Here is a 10963-nt window from a genome sequence, read left to right on the forward strand (position 1 = left end):
AATCTCACAGCAGGCTCCCTTAATGAACCCTAAACATTAAGATTGCTATAGTGGAACCCAAAATACTATTGCAATTCTTATTATTATTAAAATTAAAAAAAAAAAATGATTACCTCTATTCTCTCCTCTCTCCTCTCATATCTCACAATTCTCTCCCATCTCTCCTCTCATATATATAATATAATTAAAAAAACAAATATTTTAATGATATAGAGAATGATTAAATGAAGTTATTGGGGTGTATTTTGACATAGGGAAGCAAAAAGTAGTTTGAATCCTTAAATGTAGAGAAAATGATGATGAAACTACTAGAAATTCTTTAAGTTTAGGGAAAATGTAAAAAAAAAATACAAAAAGTCACTCACAGCAGACTCTCTATATCTCCCTTAGACATTAAAATTGCTACAGTACAACCCAATGTATAGGGTTGCACTGTCACAATCCTTATGCTTATTAAAATAGGAAAAAAAACTAATTCTCTCTCCTGAATCATTAAAAAGTAGAGAAATAAATAACTAAAAAAGTAAAGAGTAAAGAAATGATATTTAATTAGTATAGAAAATGATAAAAGAAAGCTATTGTCGAGTATATATAGATAGGAAAGTAAAAAATAGTTTTGATCCTTAAATATAAGGAAAATGACAAGAAAATGCTAAGAATACTAGATAGATTTATCTTAGTCCCTTTCCCTACTATTTTTTCAATACCATAGATTTTTTTTTTTCTACCTTATAAATATTTCATTTTTAGTTTTCTTCTATTTTCTTTCCAACCGATATATATTTTAACATTCATCTCAACGACTATGATTTTGTTTGCTAAAATTTTTTGTTCTTTGTTTTTTTTTTTTTTTCTTAAAACAAAAATGTTAGCAAAGAATACAAAATACAAAACATTCATCAAAATACACAATTAATTTTCATCTTTATGTCACATTTAAAACAAAAAAAAAAAAAAACCCAAAACATATTAACAAATGTTGCCTTTCAACAATCATTTTCCTAACGGAAACGGATCGTCTCCATTTTATTTGAAATTCAGAGTATCTATTTAGTACATTTAGTAGGGAAATATTGTCTTTTTTTTTTAGGAACAAAGTTTTTGGACAAATTTATCCTTTTAAATGCATTAATGAATACTCTCCATTTCATTTGAAATGAATTCCTAACAACCATATTTTTTTCAGAAAAGGATTCTCAAATGGACTGGAGGGTATCCACTTAATGGCCAAAAATTTTTATAAGAAATCCAAGGGCCACAAATTGAACATCTGTCCTTATAATAAAAAAAATAATATACTATTATTTAAAATTTAATAAAATTTTAAAATAAAAATAATAAAAGCCACAGGGGTGGCCGGACCACCCCATTGAGGTGGCCAAACACTTGGATTTCTTATAAAAAATCTTGGTCATTAACGAGATACGTTCAAAATGAAGTGGAGATAATCCTATTCTATTTTTTTTAAGGTCCTTTTTTTTTTTTTTTTTTCTCCTTTCAATGATCACAATTTTCAATAAAAGAAAACCCATTTCGTCTCATTTTAAAATGGGAGGATGACCCGTCCAAAGCACTTAAAATTATTTTTAAGAGGGAAAGAAAATTGAAATTGAATGGTTAGTAAATTTTTGGAAAAACTTCAAATGTTCCATCACTTTTAGCATTATATTTTTAAGGTTTAAAAAGTTGCATAGTTGGGTTTTGATATTTTAAAAGTTTGTAATATTTACTCGTTAGGATTTTTTAAAAATTCTTTTGTTAAATAATGACACTAAATTAACTAAAAATTACCCTGTTTACAAAGAAAAAAAAAAGTATAATGTGAGCAACTCCAGAGTAGCTAAAGGGTTCGTTAATAGTTATATTTAGATATTTTGAGCATTTTTTCATCTCCGACATATTAGCTCTAGAGTAGGTAAACTACATATTTTCCTACACTGTAGCACAATGTTCAAATTTTTTAATATTTTTTCTCTCTTCTCTCTCCCTCAACGTATTTCTCTCTTCTCTCCCTCCATCAATGGCCTGGTCCGTCACAGCCTTCCTTGGTCCTTTGGAGACTCACTTTCTCCAACAAGAAAATTCATCCACACTCTGTTTTTGTTGAGACGCTGGCAATATTAGTTCCCATTGTTATCACGATTCTCATTTCTCAACATTATTGCCATTGTTATTGTTTTGATGTCGTCCTTGTTGCCCCCAGTGGATTTCAAACCAACAGAGCATGACCTAAGAGTAGGGATAGGTATTGGTCAAAACGGTCCCGTTTTGGCTCTTATTGGTTATCAATCGATAATTTTCAGTTAAACGGTTTCTTAACCGATAAGAATTTTAACCGAAATTATCGGTTATAACGGTATACGGTTAAACAGTTCAGTTAAACCGGTTAGCCGGTTATAAATCTCACATTCTTCAATGTTCTCTACTTCTCTAAACCCCCAAGCACCAAAAGGCAAAAACTCTTACCTGAATTGAATCTTTGATGCTAAGAGAGAGGTCTGTAAGAGTAGATGGTAGCGGATGTTGCAAGAACTGGAAAAAAAAAAAAAAAAAAAAAAAAAAAAACCATTCTCCTGCAATGGTGAGAAGGAAAAGAAAGAAAAACAATAAGGAAGAAAGAGTCTGCTGCGTGGGAGGAGGAGAAAAAAAAAGAAAAGAAAAGAAATATGTGGCGTGGGAATTGGGAAAAGAAATGGTGAGAAGGAAAAGAAAGAAAAACAAAGGAAGAAAAAGTCTGCTGCATGGGAGGAGGAGGAAAAAAAAAAGAACCATAGGGGCTTGAACCCACGACCACAAGGATATGAGCCTTGTGCCCTACCAACTGATCTAGACTGGTTTTGTTAATAACCTTCCCCATACCGGTTCTTTTCGGTTAAAACGGTTAACCGATAACAAATGGTTAACCGGATCGGACCGGACTAATAAGAATTTCAATACAAAATTTTTAACCGATAAGAATATCAATTAAACGGTTACGGTTAATATCAGTTCGGTCGAAGCCAGTAGACGGTCGGTTAAACGGTTGACGGTTAATCCGCCCACCCCTACCTAAGATGGCATGGAATTCTCAACTGCTTTGCTATTCCCTTCTCAGCATGACTCAAAAGTCAAAAGGGCATGGCTAGTAATATAAATCATACTGAGGAAGGGGTTCATATAAGAGCTGAGAATTTGGAAATGCTTCAGATGATGCATAGAAAAAGAAAATAATAAAGAAAGGTTTAAAAATAGGAAAAATTATACTTTACCCTATAAAGTTTGGGCCGATTTGCAATTCGATTTCTAAAGTTTCAATTTTAGCAATTCACTCTCCCAAAGTTTTAATTTTGTTCAATTCAGCCATTCCGTCATTCAAAGCCGTTTTGACTGACAGAACAGTAATCACGTGCGTTTTTTCGTACCCAAAATACCCCCTGCCTTCAGACACGCATGCACGCCCTAAACACGTGATGAGCCTCGACTCTGCAACTGCAAGGCCCCTCTCAATCCTCATATCCGCGAAAGGGCAAAATCCAGTAAAATCCTCTCTCTCTTCCTCTCTCTCTCTCTCTCTCTGTCTTTCTCTCCTCTGTTTCTACTGCTCCAACTTCTTTTACCAATTTTTTTTTCTTGGCTAAATCCACAGGTTAATTTGGTTGTCTCATCTTCTTCATCCAACCAACCAACCCCTTGTCTCCAACTTTCACTTTGCAGAATGGAGAACGAGACTACGAGAGCAAAGCTAAAAATTACACATTCCACTTTTACTCTTTACAATATTCTTGGAGCTCACTTTTGGCTTTTCTTATTATTTTTCCAATAATATCTCAACATGGGTTTTGCTTCCTTCATTCCTTTAGGTCCACAGGTCAGGACAGTACCCTGGAAGGGTCGGAGATTGCTCATCCGAGTGTTAGAGATTTGATCTTGGTTCCTCTTGTGGCTTATCTTGGATGAGTCCTTCCCCAACATGGTCTTTATCTCTAACACCGAGAAGATATTGCACGTCTCCTCTGCGCTGAAGAAATTGTGCTCCTCCATTTTCACGAACTGTGTCGAGAACGTTTTCTGAAACTGAAGGCAACTGATCGGCGGCGGCGGGGCTAGGATTCAGTACATGCAGCAATGCCACACCTGCTCTTCAACGCTCAGCATCCACCACTCACGCCACCCTTATCCCATCACCGACGTCCACTGTTTCGCACCGAGAATCCAACGGCGTGGATTCACTCAACAAGGCCCATAGGCATGCCTTCTTTGCAGCCCACAGTTGCCGTAAGCCTTTTATTATCTTTTTCATTCCAATTAAGGGTAAAAAAAAAAAAAAAAAAAACCAAGCTCCTTTTCTTTAACCCAAAAAACAAATATTTTATATGGTGGCTAACTACCCATGCAGGTGGCTGAGCATCCACCACACGAACAAGCAGAAGATATGGCCAAACTTTAAAATATCACTTGTACTATTAAATTAACCTTCAATGGCGCTTCCATCTGTTTCTGCTCTCAAGATTGTTCCTCTTTCATCATTCTCTCGTTGTTTTCTACCTCGTAATTATCCTACCACCTTTTCTTCATCGCCATCGCCATCGTCCAAACACACGAGAAACTCTTTCAACTACTCCTTTCGCCTTTCATATCGATTTTCTGCTGTGGAAGACGATGATGATACCGGGGACAATTGCAGCTTTGAAGAAGCGATTGTGCTTTTCAACGACAGAGAATACTATAAATGTCATGACTTTCTTGAAGCTCTGTGGAACACGGCCCAAGAGCCTACCAGAACTCTGATTCATGGCATTCTACAATGTGCTGTGGGATTTCATCACCTCTTTAATCAGGTTCGTACTTAATTTGCGCAACTCTCAACCATCACTACCTCCAAAAAATTTGGTTTTTGGGTTTTGACTGTTTGTGGTCAATTAGAACCATAGAGGAGCCATGATGGAGCTGGGAGAGGGACTATGTAAGCTAAGAAAGATGAATTTTGAGAGCGGACCATTTCATCAGTTTGAGCAAGAGATTTCTGCAGCTCTGGATTTCATTTACCAGACCCAGATTGAATTAGCTGCATGTGAGTGAGCCCTATATCCTAATCCCATTGCTTTAGGTTACTCTGATTGTGACTAGTTTGTAAGATATTGGAATGGAATCTGAATTCTGACTCACTGAAACTTCAAGATTCAAGCTTTGCAACAAAATTGACCTTTTGGTTTTGATTATCGATCCAAAAGTCTCTAATGAAATATTGTACTTTCTGTTTCCTTGTAAAACTCAGTCTCTGTAATCAATCTTGCTGAGGCTGTTATGATGGAAATGGATGTTGAGTACTATTTTTTCAATTCTTGAATTTTCGCAGGCACTGATGATCTTTGTCTTGCAATGGATCAATCAGAGAGGTCGTACCAACTTCTTGGAAGCTACGGTGCTGGACAGCATCTTTATAGTCTACAAACTAACCCTGATCAGATAATGTACATTGTGTTCTGCCCTCAGAGGGCTTATGCTGCCAGCACGCCACCAAAGGTAAAGCTTCCGCTCCTTAGTGCAACCAAAGAACACCTTGTGGCCTTTGAGTACAAGTGATTTATATGCTGAATGCAACTCCTCCTTGTTATTTACTTCCAATTACCCGTTGTTAACGGGTATTTTATTTCATTCAGGTCAAATGTAAGTTGAAAAGCTACAACATTTGACGGAAGCTTTGTATATAAAAAAGAAAAATTACAGTTATTTTACAAGACATATAAAACAGGTTTTATGAGAGCAAAAGTAGTATAATACTATGTATAAAATTGGTTTTAAAATAAATGGCGCTGATGGTGGGAGGTATTAGACTATACTTCAATCCTAGAAATTTCTCTCTAAAACCGAGCACTGATCCAACAGCCTCAATTTTGCTAAAAGAGATTCACAATGCAATACCCCAAACTATTGGAAATGGACCGATATTGGTCCATACGATGCTTCAGTTTTGATCCGATCGGATTGATCCATCTCTAAGTAGTATGTGCAGTCAATCAAAGCTCTGATGATCTTATTAGTTATCCCCAATGACACCTTCTTTCCATTCCATTGCAATTTTTTGTTTGTTTTTCCCATTCTATGGGTATTTTTAGTTACTCTAGATGCTATTCTAGAGTAATTTTCGGGCTTCTAATTTGTTTCATGAGAACGATTTTGCCCAATTCTCTTAGCACTTTATAGAATGAACGAAATACCTTCTAAAAAAATTATGATTGTGATCTGATCTTGACGTCCTTATAAATTGCCTTCTTAATTTTACCTTATGAGAGCGAGAGGATCTTAGTTCAATTGACCATCATAAGTACGCTTATGGGGAGCAAAATGGTTTCTGGACAATAAACAACATTGCTCTGCCTAGATGATTGATATTTATCTCATTCAAGTTGTTTAGGTAAAAATCAGACATTCAAATTTTTTCTTGTTTTCTACCATCCAAAAAGAAAGCTTAAATAAACTTTCACATTTCGAAACCCAGAACGATTGAAAATTCGAATTTTTTTTTTTTAAGTCTAGCTAAGAAAGTCCAATATTTATCTTATTAAGGTTGTTTCGGCTGAAAATCAGACATTCGTATTTTTTCTTGCTTTCCTCATTCTGAAAAGAAAGCATGCTACCGTAAGCATGAATGAACTTTTACATTTTCATGACCTAGAACAGCTGAAAATTTGAATTTTTTTTTTTCTAACTCAAAAAGTCCGATATTTATCTCATTAAGGTTGTTTTGGCTGAAAATTAGACATTCAAATTTTTTCTCGCTTTCCTCCCTTCATAGAGAACGAAGGCTACTATAAGCATGAATAAACTTTCGCATTTCGAGACCTAGAACGATTGAAAATTCAAATTTCTTTTTTTGTCCAATTCAAAAAGTCTGATATTTATCTCATTCAGGTTGTTTTGTCCGAAAATCAGACATTCGATTTTTGTTTTGTTGTCCTCCCTCCAAAAAAAATGTATGTTACCGTAAGCATGAATGAACTTTCGCATTTTCGTGACTTAGAATGGCTGAAAATTCGAATTTCTTTTTTGTCTAGCTCAAAAAGTCCAATATATATTTTGTTCAGGTTGTTTAGGCTGAAAATCAGATATTCGAATTTTTTCTTGTTTTCCACCCTCCGAAAAGAAAGCATGCTACCGTAAGTATGCATCAACTTTCATATTTCGAGACCCAGAACGACTGAAAATTCGAATTTCTTTTTTTGTTTAGTTCAAAAAATCCAATATTTATCTCATTAAGGTTGCTTCGGCCGAAAAATCAGACATTTGAATTTTTTCTTGTTTTCTACCCTCCGAAAAGAAAGCATGAATGAGCTTTCTCATTTCGAGACTCAAAAAGACAGAAAATTTGAATTTTTTTTTTCTTTTTTGTTTAGCTCAGAAAGTCCGATATTTATCTCATTAAGGTTGTTTTGGCCAAAAATCAGACAGTCAAATTTTTTCTTGTTTTCCTCCCTCCGAAAAGAAAGCATGTTACTGTAAGCATGAATGAATTTTCGCATTTTTGTGCCCAAAACAACTGAATATTCGATTTTTTTTTTTATCTAACTCAAAAAGTATGATATTTATCTCATTAAGGTTGTTTCGGTAGAAAATCAGACATTCGGATTTTTTTCTTGTTTTCCTCCATCCAAAAAGAACGCATTATACCGTAAGCATGAATGAACTTTTACATTTTCGTGACCTAGAACGGCTGAAAATTCTTCTTTTTTTTTTTCTTTCTTTTTTGTCTTGTCTTGTCTTGTATTGTCTTGCTCAAAAAGTCCGATATTTATCCCATTTAGGTTGTTTAGGCCAAAAATCAAGCATTCGATTTTTGTTTTTGTTTTTCACCCTCCGAAACGAAAGCATGAATGAACTTTCGCACTTTGAGACCCAGAACGACTGAAATTTTGAATTTCTTTTTTTGTCTAGCATAGAAATTCCAATATTCATATAATTAAAATTTTTCCGGCCGAAAATCAGACATTCGGATTTTTTATTGTTTTCCTTCCTTCGAAAAGAAAGCATGCTACCGTAAGCATGAATAAACTTTCACATTTTCGTGACCGTGAACGGTTGAAAATTTAAATTTTTTTTTTTTGGACAGAAATTTCTTACAAACCGGTTTGGAGGAAATTTCCTTCAACCCATATAAAATGGTGCCAAGTGTCTAAGCGTTTAGCTTGCACATTAAATATTAAAGGGACAGAAATTTCCTCCAAACCAGTCTGGAAGAAATATCCTCCAACCCATTTAAAATAATTCCAAGTATTTAAACATTTAAAATGCACATTAAATTCTTAACGTCATTAATAGTAGTTCACTAACTTAGACTAAATTTAATATGTATTTTAAATGTTTATAGACACTTAGCACTATTTTAAATGGGTTGAAGGATACTTCAGTCAAAAACAAATAATACTTTTCAGGAAAAACCCTAGCTCTTTATCTAGAGCACCACATAGGTAAGGTAAACCCAGGTTTGGGGAGGAGGGATGGCCGTTGGATGCCTGCGTCCTCCCCTGGCCCCCTTTGCATGGTGAGCTAGCCTATTTACTTGAGGCCCCTAGCTCCATTGCCTCCTCCCTCCCCCTTCGACTTGTGCAGTTTTCCTCCTTCTATGCCGCCCATTTTCCTTTTTGTCTCGTTCTCTGACATTTTGCCCTTCTCCCTTTGCTGTTGTGCCCGCATAGCCGTTCTCCACCGTGCCGTCTTTTTTCACCCCCATCTGTTTCTGTCACGTCTTGTCTAGGTTGGGCTTGGCTTTGGATCGGCTTGCCTTAGCTCGATCTCCCTTCCTTTGTCTAACCCACCTCAATGCGTGCCTCACCTTCCTGCTCTCCGGATTCGTCACTCTGGTTGTGGCTTGTTTCTGTTCTATTTTTGTGGCTTTTTTCCTGTCTTGTTTTTGCCTGTTATTTTCCATTTGCTTCTCGTTGTGTTTGTGTTTGTTTCTTGTTGTTTTTGCTTGTTTGGCATACTTTGTGGGTGCAGCTCGGGATTCACTCAAGCTCTCCCTCCCAGTTTCTTTGAGTGTGCCGCCGATCTCCTTCGCTTATGCTTTGCTGTCCATCGTCCGCTGCCGGATCTTTTCACACGTCCCCCCGCGATGAACTTCTAACGCCACCCTCCGCATCAGTTTCCGGCCAACATGCGATCGACCTTCTTCCAACTGCTGTCATCCGCTTTGTGTGATTCTCCTGTTATTTTCCCTGTATTGTTGGTTTCCTTTTGTTGTATTTCCATTTTCCATGTATTTGTTATTTACTTTCCTATTTTATTTCTCTATACGTTTTTTCTTTCCTTTTTTTTTTTGTTTGTAATAAGGCTTTGTCCTCCCTCTATGATCTACCCGTTTTACTTTTGATCCAAACCTTTGGGTTGTGGATGTGAACGTTATCCTGGCTGTTGGATTGAGGATGATGAGTTTCAACATGGAGGTTATTTGCTCTCAGGGCCGAGAAATAAGCGCTACATATGCATTGGATGGTGTTTGTTTGGTGCAGATCTGATCTTAAACCTGATGAATAGTCATTGGTAAGCAGATGTTGTTGCCTTTGTTTGGCCTGATTGGTTGATGACTATAACTTTAGTTTTAACTATGATTTGCTTCAAAGTTTTTTGCTCTGTTTATAGGAGCTCTTCCTCGTGACCTTTTATCAATGAATGAATATGGAATGTTTTTCCTTTTAAAAAAAAAAATGGATTAAAGGATATTTCATCCAAATTTCTGTTCTAATAATATTAATGCAAAAGCGTTGACCCCAAAAATGAGGGGGAGTTCACGTGATGTAAAGGGTCTAACAGTTTTTTAGTTAAGACTTTATTATTATTATTATTTATTTTTTTTTATTTTTTTTTAGTGATTGAGTGAGCACCAAGAGGTGGGTGAGCCTGGAGCTAGGACGGTCTAACAAAATTCTGTGGTGATAGCTATTTTATTATAGTTTTGAGTGAATAATAAAAGATAATGTTGGTATGGAAACCTATATATAAGAGAAATGCTAAAGGCTCAACTTTTTTGCCCAACAAAAGTCCAACTTTTACCCTTTATTTTTTTTCTAAAAAAAAAAAAATGAAAAATGGAAAAAATGTCTGAAGCAACCCTATCTATTTTTTGCCTTTCTTTTATTTAATATTTTTTTAAAAATGAAAAATAGTATTTTTCTTCATAATAATGACATTTTCTTGAAAAAAATGACATTATTATGAAAAAAATACCAATTTTCATTTTTTTTAAAATACCAAATAAAAGAAAGACAAAAAATAGATAGGGTTGCTTCAAACATTTTTTCCATTTTTTATTTTATTTTATTTTTTAAAAATAAATAAGGCAAAAGTTGGACTTTTGTTGGGCAAAAAAGTTGGGTCCCTATCATTCCTCTATATATATATAATGGCCTCTAAAACCGCCTTTTAGGGAGGAGTCAGACAAGAAAGAAAGAGGGTTAGAAGGATTTTACTGGAGTGATCTAGTGAACCGCTCCGATGTCTAAATTGAAAAGGCAGATGAGGTAAGAAAATGATTAGGCAAACTAAGGCTATGGGTTGAACCACGTACCTTTGGAGCTCATCCCAGGCTCCTTATATAAGCTAACACCACCTACGGTTTAAGGGGATTCCCGCCAAAAATTTGTTTCTGATGTGGAGATTTCTCTCTTCAATCTGTTAGAGAAGTCAACAAGGCATGAGAATTCGGTTGGCTAAGTTTTCAGATGGGGGATCGCCTGCTTGATGGTCTCCCTTAAGTGAATATGCATCCGGATCCCAGTGTTTAGGCTAGGCTCATGGGCCGTCGAGTGGTTGGATTGCCTGGTTGTTTAATGCAAGTGATTCTTCATGAGGCTTAGGAGTAGATTGGACTTGCCGAAGGACAGGGCTTCTTAGGGTTCATCGGTGTCTAGGCATTTTGCTTAGGAGTTGACTGAAAGATGAACCTCTTTAGAGTCAATCGGTATATGGGCCCTCTAGTAGTCCCCAATTT

General features: G+C 35.8%; 1 protein-coding gene across 2 annotated transcripts; it reads left to right on the forward strand.

Annotated features, from left to right (window-relative positions):
- The first annotated feature begins 3459 nt into the window (after positions 1-3459).
- On the forward strand, positions 3460-5737 carry LOC132175804 (uncharacterized). 2 transcript variants are annotated; one of them, XM_059587863.1, is made up of 5 exons: positions 3460-3515; positions 3626-4254; positions 4376-4817; positions 4903-5050; positions 5336-5737. In XM_059587863.1, exons 3-5 carry the CDS (start codon positions 4458-4460, stop codon positions 5560-5562), a joined length of 735 nt encoding a protein of 244 aa, XP_059443846.1. In that variant the 5' UTR covers positions 3460-3515; positions 3626-4254; positions 4376-4457; the 3' UTR covers positions 5563-5737. The 2 variants fall into 2 exon arrangements, with proteins under 2 accessions (XP_059443846.1, XP_059443845.1); XM_059587862.1 differs by lacking the exon at positions 3460-3515 and having other exon boundaries at positions 3565-4254.
- The last annotated feature ends 5226 nt before the right edge of the window (positions 5738-10963 follow it).

The sequence above is a fragment of the Corylus avellana genome, chromosome ca3 (genome assembly GCF_901000735.1).
Source record: "Corylus avellana chromosome ca3, CavTom2PMs-1.0".
Classification (NCBI taxonomy): domain Eukaryota; kingdom Viridiplantae; phylum Streptophyta; class Magnoliopsida; order Fagales; family Betulaceae; genus Corylus; species Corylus avellana.

Coding starts and splice junctions, on each gene's coding strand:
- LOC132175804 (XM_059587863.1), top strand. CDS start 4,458: ATGGCGCTTCCATCTGTTTCTGCTCTCAAGATTGTTCCTCTTTCATCA. Junction 4,818..4,902: donor TTCATCACCTCTTTAATCAG/GTTCGTACTTAA, acceptor GTGGTCAATTAG/AACCATAGAGGAGCCATGAT. Junction 5,051..5,335: donor CCAGATTGAATTAGCTGCAT/GTGAGTGAGCCC, acceptor GAATTTTCGCAG/GCACTGATGATCTTTGTCTT.